Raw genomic sequence first — 26428 nt, 5'->3', positions numbered from 1 at the left:
ACAGCAGAAAAAGGTGGCTAACCAGGTGACCCGGAATCATAGCAGTCTTTAAATAGCTGTTCTTGCATAGAAAATATGGTAAGATAAGAGGACTTTTACTCGAGAGGGGGTGTTTTTAAACAAGGCAAATGGGCCTAAGAACATTTGGGTTTTACTCATATCTTACCACAATGCATTAAAAAGCAAGTTTTCTTTCCCTCATTCTGAGAAGTTTTAGAACAAGCTGAACGGGTTGCACTTCTAGAACAGCAGCTGTATCAGTGTGTTGTACTAAAGGAAAATCCTCTCTGCATATGTAATTTGAGAATGGACCTGTCTAGGATTGAGCATTGCAATCTGAGGTGCCAGGATGAAAGAGTCTTTGGGCTGTATCCCACTAAGTCCTCTGTAGAATAGATCCATTGAAATAAATGGATCCGAGTCATGTTCATTATCTTCAGTGACTCTACTCTGAGTAGGAGTAGCATTAACTATACCCCTTCATGCCTGGCTCATTAAACTACACCCCTGCCCTCTCCTAGCATTTGGCCCTCAATCCTGAGGGAAGGTGGCCCTCAGCGTGAAAACATTGCTTACCCTTGCAGTAGACGATGACTAAGCACTTTAGGAAAATCAAAGCATGAATCCTCCACAAGCAGATGGGAAAAGGTTTCTCTTTTATCGGGATTAAGGAGAGGCTGGGGCATGTCTGAGTCCCATTGCAAAATCAGGTATGTAGGTCAGGTGCCTCAGGACTTCAGTAGCTCTGTGGCTTCTAAAAATAGGCACCGCTGATGAAACAGACTTACTAATAAGTGCTTTACAATGCTGTTTGCTCTGTGTGAGGTAGATTACTGATATTCCCATTTTACAGGTGGTGTATTGGGTAGGAGGTTGTGATTTACCTGAGCCTCCCAGTGGCAGAGCTGGAATTTGGATCAAGGTCCAAAACAAAATGAAATACTGTATTGTCTTCTTAATGAAGACTGACAATTCATTTTTCAATGGCACAATAAATGTCCATGCTAATATGTTGCATAGTGACTGCTAACTATAAATTATCTCAGTAGCATGGATTACACCTTGGGACCTATGAAGTACAAAGATGCCTTGCACCAAGTTAGGCTGGCCAACTGAACACTATGTTGCTGGCTCTGGTTAGCAGCTCATAAACTGAACATGCTGGGAACTGAACCTGAGACCTTCTGCATGTAAACCACATGTATCACTGAGCAAAAGAACCTTAAACATCCAGCTCTTTGGTCATTCCATGGGCTTGTGTGGGTTTTCAGCTTGGGCAAATCATACTCTTATAGGAAGAAGAGAGCAACAGGGTTCTCGTGAAATGAAGTCTCTTAAAGTGGAGCTTTATTTGCAGGGTTTCTTCCTGCCTTTACATGCCAAAGTGGAGCACTTAAGGCTGTCAAACATGAAATAAAACCACACCTCTACTCATAACCAAAAACAGCATCATAATTCCAAAGGGAGGAAACTATAGATGGGTAGCCCTGCCAGGATCCTACCTAGCAGTCTTCACATGACAGGGTGGTAGTGTTGGATGTTGGAAGAAGACATCTCTGTGTGGCAGGTAGGGAGAAAATGGCTTTACTTTACATTGATCAGCCATTGGTAGGTGATCTAGCCAGGTGTTTGCCCTTCTGACTGGCAGCAACTTCCTAAGCTCTGGGGAAGAGGAAGGGTGGCGTTAAAAGTGTCAGACATGGTTAGACACCCACCACTGCCATGAGCCCCCCTCCCTTTGCCATTGTAACCAGCTTTTTCACCTGCCTCTTGCTCTAACCCAGAAGGGATGCACAAGCAAACAGGAGTGATGGTGAGGAAGAGGAGCTGCCAACTTGCTTGCTCATTGATTCTGGCAAGCCAGCAAGCAGATTAAAAGCATGTATGCGGCAGATGCCACAATGGCGAGGGGCAGTGGCGGGATCCTTTCCAAGGGCCTTCCAAAACTTGGAGCCAGCAGTGGTTGATAAACTCTGGAAGGCTGCAGGCTTCCTGTCCTTGGTCAACACTGACTAGTAGCAATCTCCAGAGTTTCAGAAGGGACATTCTCAACCCTACCTGGAGATGTTGGGTACTGATGTTGGGATCTTCTGCATGCAAAACAGGTAGCCTACCACTGAGATACAGTCCATTTTCTCAGACCAGGTACCTGCCTTCCTAAAGTTTAACTGGACACACCAATGAGGATTGAACCTGGGAACTTTTGTGTGCCAAACCTATGCTCTACAAGGTAGTCTTTGAACCTCTTTTGTTTTGACTTCAAAGTGTAACCAGACCAGAAGCCCATTTTAAAAAATCTAGCACAGATCTTCCTTATAAAAGTACCCCAAACATACTGCATGTATAGGCATATACACATAAACAAAGAAAGCCTGGTTTGAAGTCTTCCTCTATAACATCTTGAATGATTTTTCAGAAAGCATTGTTACTTATTTTCAGACATCAGTGTTATTTATTTTGGACACATGGGTGAGTAAAACTTCATGCATTTTTCATATCGCCTTGCATAAAGGGTGACGGGGAGGTGGGTTCGTGCCTGGGTTAGTAAATTATTGTGTCAGTTTGGCTGAGGCTGCTCTAATCCCATCTCTGCCAATGAGCTCTTCTGCTTTTGAAAAGGGATCCTTGCTCTCCCTCTGTTGCCATGGCAAGAGATGTGTGTTGCTAGGAGAAGAGCAGTCGCCTCCTCCCTCTGTTGTCATGGCAGAAAATCACAGAACCCCTTCTGTTACCCTGACGATAGCCTCCATCACCCTGGCAACTGTCTCCCTATCCTTTTTTTCTTCCTGACTCTGTTGCTACAGTAACAATTCCTTTTTCCCTGTCTTTGGTCACAAGTTCATCTCTTTATGCTTTTGCTTCCCACCCAGTTACCAATGTTAGATCCCCCACCTTCCAATATGGTTGCTATGGTAACATTTCCTCCCTCAACCTTCATTTTCATCACCTTGCATGTGGCTATAATCCCCATCAGCCCTCATCATAGACGTGACTAAAAAGAACCTTTTGGGTTTAATGCCGGGATGGGAAGCCTTTTGTTATCATTCATTTATTTGATTTACTGATATCCCACCTTTCCTCCAAGGAACTCAAGGTGGTATGCATGATTTCTCCCAGTCCCCATTTTATCCTCACAACAAACCTGTGAGGTCAGTTAGGCTGAAAGTGAGTGATTGTTCCAATATCATGCAACAAGCTTCATGGCTGAGTGGGGATCCAAACTCTGGCCCCCCGGATCACAGTCCAAGACTCTTAACCACTATCAAGGTTTCCCAAACTTGAGTCTCTAGCTCTTCGGACTGCAATTCCTATCATCTATGACCACTGGTCCTGCTAGCTACGGATGATGGGAGTTGTAGTCCCAACAATAGCTGGCGACACAAGTTTGGGAAACTCTGCATTACATCAAAGCTGTGGCCCTCCAGATGTTTTTGGATGACAGCTCCCCTCATTCCTAGCTATTGGCCATGTTGGCTGGGATTGATGGGACTTCAGTAACCCACAGAGGGCCACAGGTTCCTCATCCCTGGCTTAGCATATTGTTATGAGCTTTTCATATCCACTCAAGTGCCAAAATGCTGGGAAATCACAGGTTTTAAGGGCCACAGCCTTAACAGGCACATTATTTAGACAATATTGGTAAGGTTCCCTATCCTGCAATTCGTTCCAGCTTCACCTCTGCATGCCTGTCCATGCCACAGTTGGACTGAGCCCAGATTTGCTTGTTCATCGGAACAGACAAATGGAGTCCATGCAACTGAAGCCATTGTTCAACAGGAGGTGCCATTCTATGTTACAAATAGCCAACTGGCAACCAATACCATCTGTAAACAATGATAAAGAGTTTAAGGGTGTCCTGAAGCTCACCCAGCCCACCCCCTGCTCGGAGCAGGATACTGTAGTCACAGCGAATCCTTCCTTTGCAAAGGGTGTTAGCTTCTCTCCCCCCCCCCCATTAATGCATCTGAGAGGAAAGCCGGTGTGGATTGATGGTTAGCGTGTCAGGATAGGACTTGGGAGATCAGGGTTCAAATCCCCACTCAGCCATGAGGCTCATTCGGTGACCTTGGGGCAGTGGAACTATGTGCATCACCTTGAGCCTAAGTACATCAGAACAGCGGGCTGGATCAAGCCAAAGGAGGCCCACCTTGGCCAGCATCCTGTTCTCACAGAGCTCAATGGGAAGCCTGCAAGCAGGACCCAAGTACAAGAGCTCTCTTCACCCTCCAGCACCCTTGGCTTCATTTACTGCCTCCTCTGAGAAAAAGGTGGGATTTTAAAAAGGCAATAAACAAGGGTTTTGCAAACTTGTCTCTCCAGCTGTTTTTGGACTGCAAGTCCTACCATCCTCCCATAGCAGGGCCTGTGGTCAGGGATTATGGGAATTGTAGTCTTGAGACCCAAGTTGTGGAAATCCTGAAATAAACAGCCCGTTAGCCTCGACCACACAAGAAGACGCTTGTGCTGCTGCAGGCTATCAGAGAAGCGGCGCCCTGGACGCTGGGAATGTGCAGAATATTATTATTATTATTGCAAAGGAGGGCCCGTTTTTGCTGCTTTACGGAGGGCGACGCACATGCGCGGCCCTCCAGCTCTTCCTGCTCCCCTCGGCAGGACCAGCGGCGATGGCCACGGATGCTCTCTGCACGCGCTGGGCCGGCTTGCCGCGAGGGAGGCGGGCACGGCGAAGGCACAGGCAGCAGCTGGTTGGGGCCCGGCAGGCGGGCGTCCCGGCCCCCTCGGCCGCGGCCCCGCCTCCTCGCGGCCTGCTTCTTCCTCCTTCTTCTCCGGCTACCGCAAAGCGGCCGAGGCCTTGCAGCGCATGGCGAGTTAGCCTTCCGCCTCGCTCGCCCGCCAGCCACAATGGCGTCTGCCGCGCGGCCGCTGCCCCTGGTGGTGATCCTGGGCGCAACGGGCACCGGCAAATCCCGCCTGGCGCTGCAGCTGGGCCGCCGCCTCGGCGGGGAGATCATCAGCGCCGACTCCATGCAGGTAGGGAGGGAGGGAGGGAGGCGGGCATCAGAGGGAAGGAGACCCCGTCCCTGCCTGGTACTGTACTAATTGGGAGGCGAGGGGATCAGCAAGCGCGTGCAGAGCTCATTGCTCATGGCAGCCGGGCCAGCAAGAAGGAAGCGCCTCTGGTGGCAAGGGAAGAGGGAAGGCAGGGCTTTGCCTCGGAACCTCTTTTTTGTGCCAGGACTCAACCCTGGGTCAGCAGCATTGCGATCCTTGGATGAAGGGATGATATGACAGATAGATAGATAGATAGATAGATAGATAGATAGATAGATAGATAGATAAATTCTAATTTATCTGGCACCTTCATTATACAGCTTCCAAAGGATGCTGAAGACACACCTCTTTACTCTGGCTTTTGACACACCAGCTGGTGAGCCTTAGGGCTGGGCTGTGGATTTGTGCAAGAGTGGACTAAGACAGTAAACTCTTCTTCAGTTCTTTGCACTTCCATAGTTTTGCCTTCTCCTTTTACATTTACGTCTCTCAATAATGGGGTCAAGGCGAAGGTTCCCCATTCCTACCTTGTACATGATGTCGTCTATAAGCTGGAGCATCTGGTAACAGTTAAAGATGGTCAGGTGAAATGTGCATATCTGTAAACTTGAAAATGTAAAAGTTGATCTCTCTGCTAATTTATAATTTCCGTTAGACAGTTTTTGTCCATTGAGATAGAGACTGTAACCATGAACCTTCTTCAGGCGCTGCAGTTAGGGCAGAGTAAAACATTGGGGGGCAGGAGGGCAATAAGGCTCAGCACACTAACTCTGCCCCTGATCACTATTCTATTGTCTTCCAACTCCCTATGCTCTCATCTGCACACACACAAAACCCTCCATGACCCTGATACTCCCCCTGTGCTCGCCAAACTTGCTGTTGAGTTTTCTTTACAGGTGATGCAGAAAATGATAAAGAAAGTCCTCACTCACTCCACACAAATAACAAAAACACGGTCACTATTGGTCAATTTTTAATGATGCTGGGGTTTTTAATAGCAAAAAATGGAAATTGGGCACAAGAAAAAGGAAACATGACACATGTACACCTCTAGAAAAAAATCGGCTCATAGTTTGTTAGAAGAGGGTCATGCAATGGCAGAGAGGCAGGTGGTAGTGGAGGAGAAGCAAAGCCAGGATAGGTCAGGAAAGGTAAAGGGTAAAGGGACCCCTGACCATTAGGTCCAGTCATGACCGACTCTGGGGTTGCGGCGCACATCTCACTTTATTGGCCAAGGGAGCTGGAGCACAGCTTCCGGGTCATGTGGCCAGCATGACAAAGCCGCTTCTGGCGAACCAGAGCAGCGCACGGAAACACCGTTTACCTTCCCGCTGGAGCGGTAACTATTTATCTACTTGCACTTTGACGTGCTTTCGAACTGCTATGTTGGCAGGAGCAGGGACTGAGCAACGGGAGCTCACCCCGTTGCAGGGATTCGTATCGCCCACCTTCTGATCGGCAAGTCCTAGGCTCAGTGGTTTAGCCCAAAGAGAAGAGAGCTAAATCTGCTTTAAGTTTTCTTCCTCTGATTTTCTTTGTTTTGCTCTGATAATGTGTTCACCTCCTGCAGGAAAACACACCCTGTAAATTGCAGAAACCATCCTGTGTGCTAGCCATATCTGCCCCCTGCCCCAGGAGCCTCGAAGTTTCGCAGCAGAGCACAAGCCTGTCCCACACAAAGGAGGCCTCATCCTGTTCTCAGCTCTGACACCCACATTATGAATGGACAGGCACCCTTTGCACATCATGTGCTTGGCTGGGTTTCCTGTGGAGGCTCCTTCTGACTTGCATTTTTCTCCGGGGACCTCTCAGAGCAGCCCTGGCAGATGCTGCCCGTTGTGCCCTGCCAGTGGCACCAGAGCCCTTTGTGCAAGGCCAGTTTCAGGGACTATAGCACTAAAGAGATCTGTGTTGGTGAGAATGAATGCTGGGGCAAAGGCCTGTCGATGGGACAATGGCGCTCTTTGGAAGAACTGCCTTAGTGGGTGTGGCAGAGAGCTGGCTGGCTTGTCCTTGCCAACTTCTCTTTCAGCCAGGGTAGATGGGGAGGGAAGGGGTCACAAACACGACAACAGTGATGAAACAGGAGCAGCTGTTCCCCAAAATCTTTTGTAACTTATCAATGAATCCCTTTTCTTTCCCCTGTTTTACTTGCCTAACATAAATTGCAAGCTCTATGAACACGATGGGGCTGCCCCAGTGCCGTGCCCAGTGCTCCACAACTGGGGGCTACCTAAACCTCATGCAGTTTCCTCCCTTCTGTCCTAGGGAGTCTCTTATAGCTGAACTCATCCTTCTTCAGACTAAATCCTGGTTAACAACTGTGTTTTAGCTGATAAAAGTGGGGAGTGTGGGGTTGTGCCAATCTTGGTCATAGTCTGGATCCAGAACGAGCATAATATAACTGTCTCTTAAATAGAGATGGAAGGTTTTGTCAATGTTGGTCCTCTCAATTTCTCTTTATTCCAGTCATGAATTCAGTTCTCCACATTGCTGCAGCAATTTGTAAAAAGTCTTGGGTATTTTAGTGTGGATTTCTTGGAATAAACACAAATCCTCCTAATGCAGTGCATTTTTTTCACGGATATATCCATTTTTATGCACTTTCCCCTAGTACATGCATGCACTGCATGCATTTTTGTAAACATTCTTTAGTGAACTACATTGCAAAATTGGGATAAGAGAAAATTTTGATGGAGGGATGCATTTCGGTTCTCATGTTGTTTTGGAAAGTGCAAAATTGCTGGATTCAGCATCAAATGCAAACTGAATGGCATTTATCCCCCACCCTCTACATCTCCAGCATCATTCCTCCCCCTCCCACATTGTCCTCTTATTGCTGATGTTTGGGAGCTCAAACTCCCGGCTGCCTTGTGCACGAAATGCCTACTGGCTTGCCCTGATGACATGCACAAATAGCGGCTTAAAAGTAAGCCTGCCTTATTAGGTTCTATTATAAGGGCCTCTAATCTGCTGCGAGAATGTAAAGCCTTTTCCGAAAGGGGCTGTCCGGCCAGCCCTCTGAAGTGGCTCTCCCTTTCTTTGCTCTGCTGTGCCTGGCTGCCCAGAGGTGCCTTCCTGCTTGCCTTTGCCTTCCTCCGTTCCTCTCCCTGCTGACTGTACCTGTTTGATCACCACAGTGAGAGTGGGTAGGACACCAAGCTCTCTGACAGACTCTGACCCACAATGGCACTCCCAAGCTCAGATAAGCACAACTTAGTTGTGGTTCCTTAATGGTGAGGGACTCTACAGGTATACATGCTCAGGATCACCATGTTTGTGTTTGCTGTGTTCTGAGGCTTGTGACTACAGTATTTTGAGGGCACACCCTCAGACATTGTAGGGGAGAATACCAGGTCTCAGTTAATTGCACCAGAAAGAGATTGTGAAAACAATTGTGGGTTTGGGGTTCCTGCCTGCTCATCTGTGTGGCTTGTGGCTCTGTCTGCAGACTCAACTCCAGATCGAACGCAGGGGCCACATGCCTCTTCTTCTAGGTCTGCCCCACCAAGCACCCAAGAAGATGCTGTTTTGACATGGTCAGAGGGAGAAAAGGAGAGCTGTGTTGCCCGAACGGTGAACTTTGGGTCTTAAGCAGGGCAGGCTGACCCGGGCAAGCTGTGGTGTGTTGAAGCACTGGGTCATTAGGGCACATGTAAACTCATAATGAGCAGCAGTGCCAAGTCTTGCAGCTTGTGCTGTGATTGTCTCCAGTGTTGGTGCATCCCCCACTTGTGATGTCAAGAGACCCCCGCAGACAAAGATTTGACAGAGGAAATGTGGCTTCAGGCATTTCATAGTTTCTAGTGAGTCAAACCTCCTGCGGTGCAGGATTCACAACAAAAGCATCCCTGACAGATGGCCATCCAACCCTCCAGTGAAGGATCGTCGGCCAACTTCTGAGGGAGTCAGTTCCACTGCTGGACAGCTCTTACTGTCAGAAAGTTCTTCTTAATGCTTAGGAAGGGACCTGCTTTCTTGTGATTTGAATCTGTGGGTTCAGGGCCTGCCCTCTGGAGCAGCAGAAAACAAGCTTGGTTCTTTCTTCCTCTCTGGTTTCTCAGCCTGCAGAGCTTCCCTGCCTGCTTGCAAACAGCTGAGACCCCAGCCAGTGTGCCCCATGGCCAGGGATGATGGGAGTTGGAGTCCAAAAACATCTGGAGGGACCCAGGGGTTGCTCACCCCAGAATTAGACCATAGGTGATGATTTTTCTCTTGGCACTTCCTGCCACTTTGCCTTCCTTTCTTGCCACCTCTGCCTCCAGACCGTTTCCCCCATTTTACGGCCCAGTGTCATCTTCTCTGACTGCCAGCACCTCTCGAGGGTCTTGGGCATAAGAACACAAAAAGTGCCTGGCTGCTGGATCAAGGCAAAGGGAGCTCCTCTAGTCCTGCATCCTGTTCGCATGGTGGCAGCTAGAAGACTGCAGCTGTGCTTTCCACACTTCTGACTCCCAGCAGCTGGTATACAGAGAGATACTGCCTCCAACAGTGAAGATGCAACATTGCTATCATGGCTTGCAGCTGTTGGGAGGGCCATTGCCTATCACTTTTTATTATTTTATTTTAGAGGTGTAGGCAAGTGACCTGCTGCCACCTTCTGTAAGTGTGTGCTGTGCTCCCCTAGGAACCCAGCCCCTCCTTCCTTCCTTCCTTCCTTCCTTCCTTCCTTCCTTCCTTCCTTCCAGCGGATCACAGTCCATCCTGTCCAGGAGCATCAGGAACCAGCCCAAAGACCCCAAAGTCTTACTCACACATGAAGTCTGTCGGGTTCACAACCTGCATCTGGGCTGTGCCACTTCAGATTTCGCATGAAGAAATGCTCCTCTGTAGGTACATGCAGGTTACACCACCCCCCCCCCCCCCGCAACACACACCTCCCCATCCATCGACCTCCAACTCCACACACCTGCCCACAGAGACACAGCAAGTCAGGGTGCTGGCTTGGCTTGCTTCCTTCTTCCTGACATGCTAGTTTCCTGTGAAATGGATGTTTTATATTGAGGAGCCTTCAGCCCTGGGTGACCTGCAGCTCTGCAGTGGGATGGTCCAAACAGCAGCTGACCACCCCTTCTTTGAGAACTATTTACCATACTTTTCTGTGTATAACATGCCCCATGTATAACATGCCCCCTATTTGGGGGATTTAAAATTAAGAAAATGGGGGGGGGAGATTCCCCAAAGTTGTTGAGCTTTTTGGGGGAGGATTGCCCAGAATTGCTGAGCTTTTTTGTAGAGTTGGGGGGGGCAGAGCAAGCCCAACCCACCCAATTGCTGTAGCAACAGCCAATCAACAACAGCCCTTGCCACAGCCACCAATAACAATCTCCAACTCGCTGCAGCAACCAGTCCCACGTCCCCACAATACACTACCCATGTATAAGATGACCCCTAATTTTGAACATGATTTTTGAATTAAAAAAACATAGTCTTATACAGAGAAAAGTACGGTACTTACTAGTCACTTCTTTTTTCTTTTCTTTTTTAGCAAAAGCAGCTTACAATAAGCAAGCAAACATATGCATTGAAAGCAGTATAAAACAAAACGGGGGGATCTTATTTTATCTAGAAAACTAAGCCCGAAGTGAGTGTGAAAGTCTGCCTGTCTCTTTCTCTCCCTCTCTCAGGTGTACCAAGGCCTGGACATCATCACCAACAAAGCTTCTCCTCAGGAGCAGCGGTTGTGCAGGCATCACATGATCAGCTTTGTGGACCCCTTGGTCACCAACTATACAGTGATAGACTTCCGCAACAAGGCCACGGCCCTCATATCCTTTCACAGGGGGAGTGTCTGTCTTGGGCGTGTGGCATCTGGGGTGTAGTACAGGACAGAGACTAGGGGGTATCATCTGCCTTAGAGCAAGCAAGCAGAATTGGGGAACGATGAGATGTGAGGGGCTGATAATGGATGTAAGAGAACGGAAAGGAAAAAGCTGGAAAATGCTCATTTTCAGCTGAGATGGGCAGCTAATTGTGCCCTTCCTGGTGGATTCTTGTTAGGATTCTGTGAATCAGGGAAGTCAGCAGAGGAGGCAGAAATGCCTTTGATGAACCGTTTGTGGCCGGAAGCAGGATCTAGTAGGAAGGAGGTTGTAGAAAGATCTAACATCAGTATATACTGTCTGGTACAAATTGAAAAGTGAACTAAGTCACGCTAAGTCACCACTGACCTTGATCTTTTATAATGCAATACCAAGAGATCATGAGTCATGCTTTGTTTCTGGTCTAGATCAGCTGAGAAATTATGGAGAGAGAATGCCAAAATCGCATGACCAGGAAGTTCTGGGAGATGAAATCTGCATATTCTAATACTTACAAATAAAAAAATAACACTAATTAAGAAACATTAATTAAGCACTTAAAAAAGAAGTTTGGAAAATGACAGAAGCATTTAATGCATGCCTTTAGTAGTAGAGGAATCTCAGTCGGATGGCATGAAATCTAGACCAGACTGACTTTAAATTTGAAGAAGGATGGCAAGAATGATTCAGTTACTAAGAAGGAATGGACCTGGTTATATAAGAAGAATGCAAAAAAAAGTTATCTCAATCACATTGAAGGAAAATGCACATTAAATGCCCTTCAGATGATATCTTGTACCTGCTCTCCTGAAGAAGTAGAGTTTACAAGAGCATAATTGTCGAAGATTTTGAAATATGGGAGCAGGTATTATACATGTATTTTGGCCTGCCCCAAGGTTAGAACTCTTTGGCAGGAAATATTGGAGATAACAGGAAATTAAGAGTATATAAAGTAAGCTAGGGTGGTCTGTTTGAAAGAAATAATGGATGGAAGTAGATTTAGAACTTACAGTAGCCTTCTTGACTGCAGTTAGATTGGTGATTTTAAAATAAATGGAAATCTGAGAGCACACAGTTGTGCTGTGCACTTCCAGCTTCAACTGCCTGTTGCTCTTGTCCCAGTCTTGCTTATGGTACAGACTCTGCTCTGTCTGCACTGTTCTGAATACCACTTGCTGGGAAAACACAGGGAGGGAGAGGGCTCTTGTGCTCAGGTCCTGCTTTGGGTACTTCCCAATGGGACATCTGATTGGCCACCATGAGAGCAGGATGCAGGACTAGGTGGGCCATTGACCTGATCCCACAGGGCTCTTCTTATATTCTTAGGCCCATGCAAAAGCACCATCATTTTTAGAGATGCAGAGGCTGGCACAAGGGTGCCAGCAAGTACCATGAGCAGCTGAGGATGACGAAGGCAGCTGCACTGAATGTGGGGAGAACAGAGAGGCTCACTGGCCTGTGTGAGGAGGAGAGGGCTCAAAAGACAAAGTGTGACTTTAGTTGTCAGGAATCTGCCATGCTCTGTTGCAAGGAATGTTCAATGCCTGCAGCTCAGAGATACAGCGTAGCTCATAGCCTCTGCTCTCAGGGCGGCCCTTGAGGGCAAGGCAAATTGCCCAATTGTCCTCAGGGCTGCCTTTTTTCCTTGTTAAATGCAGCACTTGTTTTTCCTGGGGTTGTTCCTTGCCATTCTCACTTGTAATCCTCAATGGCCTACATTGAAGACATCTTTGCTTGCAAGAAGATCCCTATTGTGGTTGGAGGGACCAACTATTACATCGAGTCCCTGCTCTGGAAGATTCTGATTGACACCAAGGTATTTGTGGCTTCTTCTGCTGGCCCTGGGTTCAGGGGTTGATGCCACGCTCAGCAACAGCAGCAGGGGCTTTTTCAATAAGATGAGGGGTGTCGGATGGTATGGATGGAAGTGTGCTCAGTAAAATTATCACTTTATAGAAGGGCTTCTGGTCCACTCTTGGGGCCTCGCTGAGCAGCACATTTGGGACGAGAGAGGATTTTCACCAAATGTCCTTTGGCTCTCAGATATTTGGCTTACTTGCTTGAGCCATTTATTCCACAAGCACCTTCTTGCAGGGCATTCTGTCATCAGCATGCTGTGGCCTCTTGATGGGAGTTTTGACCCTTTCTGTTTTCTTTTCGTAACATGCCCCCAGGTCCTATAAAATCTCCAATTGCAGAATTATTTGCAAAATCCCTCCATTTTCTTGAATTCTTGCAGAATTCTGTGACTGCAGAATAACAAAATACTGATGCTGCAGTTCATTCTCCTCCAATGCAAGTTTTACCCCAGATTCTCCTATCTTAAAGAAGCGCTTTGTTCATTTGCTTGTGAGCCAATCAAATGTTCATTATTCATTCAGCTGTTCATAATACTTTCTGATTGCTGATGTTAAGCTCCTTTGTGAGCCTGTTGCTCAACTTCTGTCACAAGAAGAGGATGCAAGCTTCCAAGTCGCATGGACATTTTTGACAGCTCCATGTATTTAGAGAGATTTGCAGGGCCATGAGTGGTATTCAGTTAAGTCCTACTCAGAGCAGACCCATTGGAGAAGGGCCATAGCTCAGTGGTAGAGAGTCTGCCTTGCAAGCAGAAGGTCCCAGGTTCAATCCTGGGCACCTCCAGTAGGGTTGGGAGAGAGTCCTGCCCGAAATCCTGGAGAACCACTGCCAGTCAGGGTAGTCGATACTGAGCTAGATGGACCAAAGGTCTGACTCAGGATAAGGCAGCGTCTTATGTTCCCAATGAAATTCATGTTGGGTGCAACTCAGCTTGCAGAAAGGTTTTTGCATTGTATTTAAACAGATAGAGCATGGGACCTCCAGATTCCCAGACTATCCCTGTACCTTTAACCTCTCTGTTGACCTCTCTGTCCTTTAAAGTTTAGACTGATAATCTTAGGTTGCATCCTGTTTACAACTTCCTCCTCCTGCTCACACTTCCTCTGGACCTTGAGGCATGAGGTCATCTTGGATGTATTTTCTGAGAACAAAGGAGCAAGTAGGGCTTATTTATTTCTCCCAAGTTAGTTAGGAAAGAATTCTATAGTACTTCCTTGAATAAACTAGGCATTCTTTTTTCATACCAAGTCTCCTCCTGAATGCCTTTCAGTTATAAAGGAGTGCTCCAAGTAAGGATTCATTTCACTCAAGTTAACTTTAGCTATTGCATACCAACTCTATATGCTAACAATCAGCTTGAATTAGTCGTGTCCGTTAACTTCACTGGGACAGTCCTGAGTAGGACCACTGCTTTTTTTCTGGGGGGACTCAGGGGTATGCATACCCCTAAACATTTTGTGAATCTAAGTTTGGCCTCATTGAGGGGCAGTATTTCAGTATGAGCAGGAAAATGAGAATACCCCTAAACATAATTTTTTTTAGGAAAAAAAAGCACAGTAGGAGCAACCTTGGAAACCATCCCATGCTGGTGATATTCTCTCACCTGGCTCTGGGGGCCCCTTTTGCCCAGCTATTGGCCCTTCAGCAGGACAGCCTGCTAATCCCTGAGGTGGGCGTAAGGAAGGGCCCTTTCCTTTTGGGTCAGCTGGCCCCCCTTGCCAAGAGTGGGAGGGCACCCCCTTGCAAGCTGCAGGTTACCTGGTTCTATAGTGACGTTCAGAAGCTTTGGTGAACATGGTTTATAATCTTGCAGGAGGTGGTCAGGAGTTCAGGCTCGGCAGAGGGGACTATGGATCGGAAAATGGAGCTGGAGAAACTGGATGGCGAAGAGCTCCATCGCCGACTAAGCCAGGTGGACCCCAGAATGGCAGCCAAACTGCACCCCCATGATAAGCGCAAGATGGCCAGGTCTGTTTCTCCAGCTGGTAGCCACAGTTGCCAGGTAGACTTTGTTACCCCCTTCACCTGGTCACCTGTGGTCAGTGCAAAAGGGTGACTAATGGGCAGCTTTCTGTAAGAATGTAGCATCAGAAAGGCCTGCTGGTTGATACCCAAAGGTCCGTTTCGCATTCTGTTCCCCAAACTGGTCAGTCAGAGGCCTCTGGGAAGCCCTTGCCCTCCACTGATGCTTTCCCCCAGCTTCTCTTATTCCCAGGTACACTGCCTCTGAGCATGGATGCTCTGTTTCCTTGTTGCTATTAATAGCCATTTTAATCACGTATCTTATTCACCACGCCATGCAAGCCCGCAGCAATTATATGCTTTATGTTAATCCCTTGGTGTCTGCAAAAAAAACAGAGAGTTGCACACTCTGCCTTACATGTCTCCTCTCCTTTACAGGCTCTGGGGTTGAGCCTAAGTGGGAATCCCAGCTCCGCTCTCCCTGCCTGCACAGCCGTGACCACAAAGCCAGCTGTGGGGTTCTGCACTCTTCCTGCCTGGCCTACAGCGAATGCTCTTTCTTTTTTTACAGTCAGTTCTTCCTTCCCCGGTTGCAGAGCCTCCTCCCTCCAGGGCTTCAAGCAGGCTGCCCTGGAGGTGAACTGCTTCCCCTCCCCTCCTGCCTTTTTGTTTCATGCATTGCAAAGCAGCCGCTGCACACACACACACACACACACACACACCCTTCCCGCGCCCCCCTGCCAGCTGCTCTGCTCCTCTGCTGGTGTTGGCTGATGCTTTTCACTTCAGCAAGAGAGAAAGCCACCTTTCCGGCTGGACTGCGTGCCGCAGCTCTGTGGGAAATGGGGCAGTGACGAGCCTCAGCTTGCCGCCTTAGCCGGACCTGCCCTGCCATGCCCTGCCTGGGAGCCAGGCAGAGAGACACCCACCCCGTTCACATGGATCAGGGGTGTGTCTGGGATGGGGCTGAGCCAGAGCTGTCCTGCATAGCCCTGGGACTTCTTGGCTGGCTGGCTGGTTGCTGGGGATGATTTTCTCCTGAGAATTTGGGAGAGCGGGGTGGAGCTGCCTTCCTCTTGCTTTACAAACTGAGCACAGAATCAAGGACTGGGGCTGTTTTATGCATGAGGCCAGAGTGACTTCTTTGTTCCCAGTTCCTTTTTTATTACAACAGCCTGAGTAAGGAACGGAAGTTTACATGCATATCCCAAATGAGCCTTGAGCTACCCTACGTTAGGGCTAGGCCACCCCCTGGAGACTGTCCCCTGTGAGATGCCAGAGCACACACTCTCTCTTTCTTGTGCAATAGGCCACACTTTAGGATCAGGGAACATGGGGAAGACGTTGTACCCTGTGCTCACCCCAAACGTCACACACCCACAACACCCACCATCAGAAGGCTGTGCAGCCTGTCTTGTGAGCTGCCCTGAGATCTTCAGATGAAGGACAGTATGTTAATTTAATAATTATTATTATTATTAAAGGCAAGATTCTTCACTCATCTTCGTGTCTGGGCCCAGCACTTAGCTTTTTGCCCAGCTGGGAACTAGGAGCTAATATCAACGTCGACACAAACGCTGGGAATTTCACCGTAGCCGCTAAAGGCATCTCTGGTGACTTCACAAAAAGCTGGCTGGCTGTTCTGCTCCCTACATTGGGGGTGGGGGAAGGCAGCAGCATCCGGCTGATTGAGATATCATGTTACTGGCTTGCTGGCCTCTGGCAGCAGTTTTTGTGTGGGCTCCTTGGGGCTTGTGTCACGTTGGACTGCCTTCCTTGGCGGTCTTGCTGTTCATGGTAATACCTGTTTTTTTATGTGAGTCCTGTTGCATGAACACTTGTCCACCAAGCTGCCTTCAGGGGTAGCAGTGTTCTCCATTGCTACAGCTCCAAAAAGCACCCCCCCCCCCGACTTGGGTACTGTGCTGCCTGTCTGAGAGGAAGGCAGTCGTGTGAGCCCAGAAGGAGAATGGAGCTGAGTTGCTCCTCAGCTGAAAGGTGCTGCCTGCCCTTCTCCAGCAAAGGGGTTTGCATCTTTGAGAGAAGCTGTATGCATCCTAGGTGCCTTGTGGATTCCTGGGGCTCACAGTGGCCTGCTCAGCTAGCTTCCTTCTTCCCAGCGGTTGAGCACTTGATGCCCTCCAGATGTGGCTGGACTTCAGCTCCTTTCATCCCTGGATAGCATGGTCACTGGTCAGAGCAGATGGAAGCTGCATGCCAGCAACATCTGCAAGGGCCTCAGGGTTCCCCCCTGGGCGTCCACATTAAGCCAGCAGGTGGAGAATTTGTGCCCCCCCCCGGCTGTTACTGCCTGCAGTTCCCATCATCCCTGTTCAGTGGCCATGGTGGCTGGGGCTGATGGGAGTTGGAGTCCCACAACCCGCAAAGGCCTGCAGGTTTCCCTTCCTAGCAATTGTCAGGATTGGTTGTGGCCAACAGGAAAGGAATGCTCTAAAGATAGATTTTTGCACGTTCAAAAGCATCTCACTTGTGCCAGAGGGATGGGGGGCGGGATTTCTGCCTCATGGCAGTCCTGTCTAAGTCAGCCATGCCTGTCCCCCACCAGGCGTGAAGCTTGAGGGAGGGAGGCCAAATGCTCTTCTGCCCACTCAACCTGCCTGCCTGTCTTTTTTGCCTGCAGGAGTTTGCAAGTGTTTGAAAAAACGGGCATCCCCCACAGCGAGCTACTGCAGCAGCAGCAGCAGGAAGAAGGGGGAGGGCCGCTGAGCGGCCCCCTGAAGTACCCCAACCCTTGCATCCTCTGGCTACATGCAGAGCAGGCAGGTAAAAAAGAGGGAGGGACTAAAGGCCACAGCCCTTCGACTGAGTATTTCTTCCTGCTTTGCCTACACCTGTCCTCCACCCCCTGGGCAGTGGTGAAAATGTTGCTTTTCAGATCCTTTTACAAGGCCCACTTAATCTGCATGAAAAATGTGAATATTCCTGGCTTTTGCATAGTATGCATTTTTAGAAAATTACCTGGTCCATTTCAGGGGTTGGAGAGGTGGGCCACTTCCCCAGCCCCCAGTAAATTCCAAACCAACCAGATTATTCCAGAGAACGAATGGAGGAACTAGCGATGCTGCTTCCCTCTCACCCTCTGAGATCAGGTGGATGATGTGGCTTGGTGCCATGTGTGACCTGATTTTGCCCGTGGCATCCAGAGCGATATTTCCCAACCTGTTCCATGGGGTGGGGCGTCCCTTTGCGTGGCTGCATCCTTAACCTTCTGGGTGCTCATCAGTTCTAGAAGAACGGCTGGACCAGCGGGTAGATGCGATGCTGGAGGCTGGGCTGCTGGGAGAGCTGCGGAACTTCCACCAGCGATATAACCAGGAGAGGGTAGATGAGAACAGGTTAGTTTCTTCCCATCTCCCCCCACAGCCCACCTTGCCACTTCCTGTCCTGGCATTCATCCACCCAGGATGGGGATAGAGGTCAAAGACTGGGACTCAGTGTGGTTGCAGGATGCTGGGGGGGGGGGGGGGGAGTGGCAGAGAGCACCAAGCACCCATGCAGCGGTTTTCTACTTCTGAAGTGCTGCGACTTGATCTGAAATGCACCCTGTGCATGGCTCATAATGGCTGGAACAGGTGTACCTGTCGCCTGACGGACTGGCCAGCCTGGATCTCAGCCCCCAGTGCGCAGAGGGGCTTGTGGTGTTTTGCAGATGGAGAACAGGCTGACCTGCCTGCTTCCCCCCCCCCCTTCTTCTGCCTCAGCCAGGATTATCAGCACGGCATTTTCCAGTCCATCGGCTTCAAGGAATTCCACCAGTTCCTGATTGCAGAGGGCAAGTGCTCAGAGGAGATGAGCCAGCAGCTCCTGAACCAAGGTGGGGACCGGGCTGGCAGGAAAGGGGCCGCTTTTGCTGCAGGGAAGGGATGGGCAATGTTTTTCAACATTTGGCCAGCGAGTTTTGGGTTTCACGGCCATACATTTTGGATTTATGTATTGCAGATGGAACAAACGTTCTGCTGCTTTTGAAAACCCTACTTTGCATCTGTAGGGAACTGTTTTATACCAGGTCAGACCCTTGGCCCATCTAGGTCAGTGTAGCTAACACTGAGAAAAAAATCAGAGAAGAATAATTGGACCTCTAGAAAAGAATTCCCAGCACCTGTGTGGCATGGGCAAGATTCTTTGAGGGAAGTGGCTGGTTTGAATTTGCAGTGTAAATGCTGCTTTGCAGTTTCAGACTCTTTGCGAGAGGGTGGTTCTTTTGGTGTTTTCTCCTCCCCTGTCTTGCTGAGAAGGATCTGTCCTTTGTCCCCTTGGGGCATCAGTTCTTGCAATATGTGAGCACGTCCCCTTTCCCAGGCTTGCTCCCTGCCCAGGGTCCTTGTCCTCTGTGACCTCTCCTCTGTTTATGATTTTAGGAATCCAGGCCCTGAAGATAGTGACCAAAAGGTACGCCCGAAAGCAGAACAAGTGGGTCCGGAACCGGTTCCTGAGACGTAAGTCCTTCTTTCCTGCCTCCATTCTCTCCCGCCGTTTTGCTCTCTGCCGGCTGTCCTCCTCTCCCTCTATTTCCTATTTCTGCCTCCTTGAAGTCTTTGCATTTCTCCCTCTTCCCTTGGCTCTTCATTGGGGCCAATGCTCACCCGGATTCCTCTGCCCTTGCCTCAAAAACAGCCAGTGCTCAGTTTTGTGAAAATCTTCTGTTCCTTTGAGCATGTGCAGAGTGCCTTCTCCTCAAAGTGACATAGCCGTCACCCACAACCTACTCAAGAGGGTGTGGCTTTCCTTTCTGATTCAAGCCCCGCCTTTGATCTGATCCTCTTCCCTGTCTCTCCCTATGCAGGCTGGGCCTGAGGCCATACCTAGGCCTGTGAATTGTAAGCAGAGTATGAACTGTGAAGCAACTTGTTCCCTGTCAGTCACTGGCCAGGCAGAGAGAGAGAAATGTGTTGGGACCCTACGCAGACACCCCCCCACACCCACACACTGTGCCCCTCCCCATTGAATCATCCTGGAGTGAAAGACGGGGGGGGGGCGGGGGGAGAGACAGCTGCCCTTCCCAATCCGATTGGCTCCTTCCTGCACAGCCTCCTCTGGCTGGGAGCCAACCGGACTTCCCTCCCTTTGCTCCAGGCTTGGAGGAGAGCCAAGATTGACAGCTGGGAGCCGAGCACTTGTTGAAAAGTCCTTGGCAGGTTTGCGAGGCAGGGTGACGGGGGCAGGGGTGGGGAGGAGCCCTCAAGAAACCCAAGAAGGGAGGAGGAACAAGAAGAGGCTTTGGGTTGATGGCCCAGTCTTTTCCCGGCACAGGTGCAGCGCAGCCCGCGCTCCCTCTCCAGCCAAAAAGCCGACAGGTGCTCCCTGGGCTGGTGGTTTTTGTGGTCAGGGCATTAAGAGGCATCACCTGCTTAGGGTTTGGCACTTGGGAAGCCTTTTGTCTCATCTGGTGCCACTGAGCTTGCCCAGCCAGCTGGCAGTTGGACCTCAGAAGGGCAGGAGCTGGAGGGGGGAAACCAGGAGTTGTTTTTGGCTGGAGGCATCCTGCAGGAGGTGGAGGTAGGAAGTGGGGAGTGGGGTGGGCTGCCACACCCCTGGATTTCTCAGGTGGGATTTGAGGCTGCAGGCCCCATGGTACGAATTTGATGCAGGATTTGGAATGCCTACAGCAGAAGTTGTTTTGAAAAGAACAAGTTTCTAGATCTCATGGAAGAAAGCGCAATGGTTTGCACCTTTCTTTAAATTGGGGTGCTGGGGGATCCTTTTCTTTTCTGGGCAACATTCCAAGGGCCAGACTTCGGTGGTGGGTGGGGCCCTTGGTACCCATGTGGTGGTTTCCCCCCTTCCAAAAGATGCTTGACCACTCTCCTTTCCTTGAGCTTATGAATGTCCCTTAAAGGAATAATGTGAAGTTGTCCTCTCTGTTGCTTAGCCTTCTGCTTTTATGCCAGGCGGGGTGGGAGCAAATGGTCCTCTGCCAGACTGGCAAATGGGGTGAGCAGGCTGCTGACCCTCACTGCTGCCTTCCCTCCCCCCCCCCCATTTCTTACCGTGGTCTCTCTAGGGCCCGGCCCAAACGTGCCCCCTGTTTATGGCTTGGAAGTCTCGGATCTCTCTCAGTGGGAGGAGAAAGTGCTGGAACCTGCCGTGCAGATTGTGGAGAGCTTTGTCCAGGTACGTGGTAGGCAAGGGAGCTAGAAACAGCATTTAAAAATGTGGAGGACCCTTTTTCAAATCAACAGAGACTCAGTGCTAGGAAAGTGGAAGCCACCTTTATGCTGAGTCAGCTCCCTGGTTTCTGTAGCCTAGTCTTGTTTGCTCTGACTGGCAGTTGCACTCTAAGGCCAGAGGACAAGAGAAATGCCTTTTTGCAGGACCTTGCCTGACCCAAACTCTGGGGAAGCCGTCTCTTATGAGTGGGGCTTGGAGTTCTGTGGAGAACCCCCAGGCAGTTGAGGAGGACCTGCAGGAACCCACAGAAACCTCAAGGCAGCCAGAAGTGCCTCATCTCATGATTATGGATCGGTTTACACGGCAGGGGGTTGGGTTAGATGACCTATTGGGTGCCTTGCAAATCTACAATTCTGAGTTACAGTGAACTGCAGCTGCCATTTCAGTGCCCATTTGCCCAGTTTGGAGAGAGCCTTTGGGAATTCTTTGCAATCTGTTTTTTTGCCTTCTGAATCATTTGGTGTCATCCACAGAGTTGGCCACCTCACACCTCACCCCTGACTCTATAGATCATTAATGAAGAAATGAAAGAGCCCAGGCCTCATCTCTCCTACCCCTTTGAGAACTGCCCATTTATTCTTATTCTGTGCTACCTGTGTTTTTAACTATGGACAGATCCAGTAAAGGGCCTGTCCTCTTACCTCATGCAAACTGCTAAGTTTTCTCAGGAGCCTTTGCTGAGGTGTTTTTCATTCTGTCCATGGAGGGGCTGCATGTGCTGATGAGGGCAGACCCAAGTGCTCTCCCCTCCAAATGTCCCCTTGCTGCTGCTGAAAACCTTATTTCTGCTAAGCAAAGAAAGAAAATAACTAGCTGCTGACATTCTGTCTGGCTTCCTCCTTCACCTATACAGTATGGACTTTTCCAGGCTGAGAACCGGCAGCTCACAGATGCATCCTAGATGAGCCCTGATTGTATTTTTTTTAATCACCCCCAAGTGTTCTGCAGAGATTTGACCCTTTTGGCCTTCCGTTTCAACTTCCTTTTTACCAGTTCTCTCATTTTCAAGAAGTTTCCTCTTTTGTGACTGTGGCAATCGTCCACTTCTACTTTATGCTGACTTTGGTAGCGCTCTGGCTACTGTTTCCATTCAGTTCAACAGCATGTCTCGCACAAGGTCCCGGGTGCTGGGTTCAATTCCTAGTGGCACTTCTAGAGACCCCTGTCAGAAATCCTGAAGAGTGACTGCCAGTCTAGACGATTTTGAGCTGGTTGACCAATGGTCTGACTCTGCATAAGGCAGTTTATTATGTGACTTGAAACATGCATTTGCCCATTTTATATGAGGGTACATAAATTTGCAAATAAATTGAAAGCAGTTGTCCAGGGGTTGTCACACCTTAATGTGACCAAGAAATACCATTCAGGCTGGGGCTGCAGGGAGGCAGTGCAGATAGCAGCCAGCTTCTGGCTCCATTCTGTTCTATGGGGAAAGTAAACAGGCTACAGGCAAAAGATAGGATTACCAGGGGCAGGCATCACCTCTTGGCCCTGGATTACACACAGGGACTCCACAGGGCATGTGTGCAATGTAGCCTTCACCAACCTGGTGCCTTCGGGATGTTTTCCACTGCAGCTTTCATCAGCCCCAGACAGTGCTGGAAGTTGTAGTCTGAAACATCTGGAAGGCACCAGGTTGACAAAAGAAACCTGTGGCATCTTGAGTTCCTTCAGGGGTTCCTCTTGAGCCCTGCAGAGTCCAGTTTAGTTCACATGTAATGAGTTCCACTGACCATCTCTCCCCATATCTGGAACTGAATTGTGGGGAAGCTTCACAGGGTGGGAAGAGGCCTGGCTTGCTTAAATTCTGAGGCCAGGGGCCCGCTTGCCTTTTAAGGAATGGAGGGGCAGCCCCTCTGTCACCCTCTTCTTTTGCTGGACCTTTCTTCTAAGCCAGTGGTTCCCAAAGTAGATGGCACCACCTCCTGGGGGGTTGTGGGATTCCCTAGATGGGGTGCTTAAAGGCAAGGGGTGTAAATGACTATTAGGCTTTGAAAGCTAGTATCATGGGACCAAGTCCATTAATTCTGTTAAATTAATTAAACTAAATGCTTTTGATTCGGTTTTGAACAAATGCACCATTAAATGGTTCCTGTTTTGTATTTTACTGTGTGGTTTCCTTCCTTAGTGGGTCGTACAAACCACTATTCTGAGCAATGCTTTTTAAAGGGCATGGTAGGGGGCAGCTGGGGATGAGTCCGAGGGGACAGCTGGCAACCACTGATCCAAAATGTCATTTCCTCGCAAGGGGCGGCAGCCACCGGCCGAGCCCATCACGATGGCGGACGAGGCAGGAGAGGCCCAGGAGGGCAAGCGGAGGCGGCACATGTGTGAGCTGTGCAGCAGAGTCATCATTGGGGACAGAGAGTGGAAAGGTGAAGGATTGCGCTTGCAGGAGGTTTTGGGTGGGGGGAGGGGGAAATCGTGGCCGGGGGGGTGGGGTGGGAATGGGGAGGGAGCAAAAGGAACAAAGCTCTCCCAGTTCCCGGGAACAAAGCCCTGCTCCCCGCCCCCCAAATTTCCTCAACCTCTTCCTGCCTGCCGGAGTGATCAGCTCCTGGAGGGCTGTTTACAGCATTCTTATAAAAGGAGCCACTTTACAAGGGGGTGGGGAGAATCATAAACCCTTCCAGGAGCCGCCATCTGTCATTTTATCCTCCTCTCCCATCTCCCCCTCGCCCCCCGAACTTTCCACTACTGTAGCTGTAAAAGCAGTTGCCTCCTTGGGTAAAGGGATCGTGAACCCAGCAATCGCATGCAAGGCAGGAGTGATCTACTTCTGTGTTAAATGTGGAGTGCGGGAGAGAAATTAGCATTTCTTCAGGGAGAAGCTACTTCCACCTGCTTAGAACAGCAGGAAGCTGGCCATTGAAGGTGAAAGGGATGCGCTTGGATTTTCTTGTCTGAGCTTGGCCTTCTCCAGGCGTTTTGGACTACGACTCCCATCAGCCTCAGCCAGCGGGGCTGTGTGACACTGGGGCTGATGGGAGTCGTAGTCTAAAACATCTGGAAGGCTGTCTGTAATTCAGTCCTTTAAGAATGCAGTGGGAAGAGTTGAAAGTTTTTTTTTTTAGTGCAGCAGAAACAAAGAAGCCAAAGGCTTGTTTTGAAGGTAACGTCTGAAAGATTTATTTTTAAATGAGAGTCTGTTGTAGTTTGCACATGCCTCCAGCTGGCTTGGTAGTGATATGATGGCATCCATCACTTCAAATCATGGTTCTCTTAAAGAACCCTCTTTTTGGAAAGATTTAAATATACGTATATACATACATGCCTCCCTACAAGAAGAAAACTGGCTCATGAGATGAGAACTGGCTGTGTTAGAACATTTCTACCTTTATTTGCAGGGATCCTTTCCAAAAGTGAAAATCATCTGGAAATGTCCTCCCCACCTGCTGTTTTACAATTCCCTCTACCAGCCCAGGAGTTTACTACCTTATTTCCATGCGTGTTCATAGGCCAGCCTAGAGCTGATAAACCTCTGAGGCCAGGCATAGGCAAACTCAGCCCTCCAGATGTTTTGGGACTACAACTCCCATCATCCCTAGCTAACAGGACCAGTGGTCAGGGATGATGGGAATTGTAGTCTCAAAACATCTGGAGGGTTGGGCTTGCCTATGCCTGCCTGAGGCAGTAGGTGGAAGTGGTGGAATCCTGGTATTTACCGTCTCAGATTGCCAGATTGAGTATGCAATGCTGTCCTTAATGGCCCCTTGTATTTACTAGATGCTTATTCCATGAAGGAATATTACTTGGAACATTTTTTTTTTAAAAAGGCAGCCTCTGCAGTCTGAAGTGACTTTCTCAAGAATCACCTAACTCTTCATGTGGAGAATGCCATTCTTGAACGCTGCCCCATATTAAAACAAAAACAAAAAACTTTCCTGCAAGTAAAGACAGACTAGGACCCCAGGCCTCTTTGTTCTGTGCCAGTTTTCTTCTTGCAAGGAGTTTTGTGTTTTTGTGTGTGTATGTTTTAAGTTGGAGAGCATTTAAAAAGTACTCTTCTTGCAGTGGGACTGTTAGCTCAGGATTCCTCTGTTATCTCAGACCTACCTGTGGCAGGTGTGTAGACCTGGCCAAAATCATGATTGACCTTTACTGGACAGTGCCCAGTATATCCACACAATCATAGATTCAGAATAGAATTGAAATACAGGATGGAACTTCTGGTTAGCACTTTGCTTGGAGGATTTGGATAAGAGACTCTCAGACCACACCGATTTATCTGTAGTTTCCACCCCAAAAGGTACAAAACACATTCAGTGTGCGGAACGAGTGTGTGTTTATAATAAACAGTATTGTATTCTGATTTTTGCAATATTATATAAAAGCAGCACTGTTCATGGTTTTGTTTCCAAAATGACCTCCTGTTAACCTGTGTTGGCAGAGCACATAAAATCCAAAGGCCACCGTTTCCACCAGAAGCAGCAGCAACACCAGCGACACCTGACCTCAGATCCCCTTTCCACAAAGCGCCATGAAGGAAGTGCCACGACTGGTGGGAACGAGAGAGAGGAGGAGAAGGACGGGAGCGTGGAAGCCTGTGAAATGTAGATTCCATCTTTGGGAGGAGGTTGTTGGTGGGAACGCTGGCCCGGGAGGCAGGATCCTACCCTCACCAAGGATCTCTCATCTAAAAAATGCCGAGTCGCCTTTCTCCAGAGATGGACGGTTCCATTTTATGCAAATAATCGAGTTGATCCAGGCATGAATGCCAGCGTGCTGCTCTACTTCCTGACTATTTTTTTATTTATATAAAAAGATAAAGGCTATATTTTTAAACATTCCAATACAGTGACTTTTTATTATTGGACCAGCGTGTCTGCAAAGTTCCACTGAGCATCCTCTTGGGGAATAGAGGAAGAAGACATGTGAGGAAACGGTCTGCTGCAAAACATCCCCAATCATTTTAAGCTGCTTCACTTTCTCATATTTTGTTCCATCTGTTTTTAACAGGGAAATGTCACCATAAGGCAAGGTTCCCTAGTAACTTGGGGGTTGCTGCTAACCTGTTCTCCCTCCAGATATAGCTTGACTCCAGCACCCATCATCCTTGGCTATTGGCCATGCTGGTTGCAGCTCATGGGAGTTGTAGTCCAACAACATTTGGAGGACACCAGGTTGGCAAAGGCTGACTTAAAGGGTTTGAATGTGCCCCCATGAACTGAAACAAACACAAGCATAGCTACAAGCTTCTGTAGTCAGTGTGTATTTCTCATTTAGTTGTATCTTTTTGTAGCATTGTGGGAACAGCTTTCCTAAGTAACTACAAAATACTTTTTTTTGGGGGGGGGGACCGTCACCTTCCTCTGTTCATCTCCTCATACAAGTTGAACACATAAATAGAGCCTTTTTTGGATGATATGATTTTTTTAAGGGTTTTCTTGGTACTACTCAGGATTTTTCCATGGCTGGAAGCTTACACAGCTGATGATGTTCCTCCCACAAAGTGTGTGCAGATTTTGGAGGGTATTTCATGTTTGGTCCTGACATCTGAATACCCTGTTGTGGTACTTGACTAGTATCTGGACTGAGTTCTGAATGGACTGATAGGAATTGCTTGAGAGAGCCAGTGTGGTGTGGTGGTTAAGAGCGGTAGT

At 48.9% G+C, this 26428-nt stretch overlaps 1 protein-coding gene across 2 annotated transcripts; it reads left to right on the top strand.

Annotated features, from left to right (window-relative positions):
- The first annotated feature begins 4421 nt into the window (after window positions 1–4421).
- Window positions 4422–25618, top strand: TRIT1 (tRNA isopentenyltransferase 1). 2 transcript variants are annotated; one of them, XM_081869970.1, is made up of 11 exons: window positions 4432–4992; window positions 10641–10783; window positions 12534–12630; window positions 14488–14642; window positions 17278–17420; window positions 17881–17992; window positions 18359–18471; window positions 19016–19093; window positions 20659–20768; window positions 23074–23200; window positions 25216–25618. In XM_081869970.1, the coding sequence occupies exons 1-11, from the start codon at window positions 4507–4509 to the stop codon at window positions 25380–25382; spliced, it is 1731 nt and encodes a 576-aa protein (XP_081726096.1). In that variant the 5' UTR covers window positions 4432–4506; the 3' UTR covers window positions 25383–25618. The 2 variants fall into 2 exon arrangements, with proteins under 2 accessions (XP_081726097.1, XP_081726096.1); XM_081869971.1 differs by lacking the exon at window positions 18359–18471 and having other exon boundaries at window positions 4422–4992; window positions 25216–25355.
- The last annotated feature ends 810 nt before the right edge of the window (window positions 25619–26428 follow it).

This window comes from Podarcis erhardii (assembly GCF_964252035.2).
Source record: "Podarcis erhardii genome assembly, chromosome: 7".
Taxonomy (NCBI): Eukaryota; Metazoa; Chordata; class Lepidosauria; order Squamata; family Lacertidae; genus Podarcis; species Podarcis erhardii.
The sequence above is the reverse complement of the archived record's forward strand: the minus strand, read 5'-3'. Positions and strand labels throughout refer to the sequence as shown.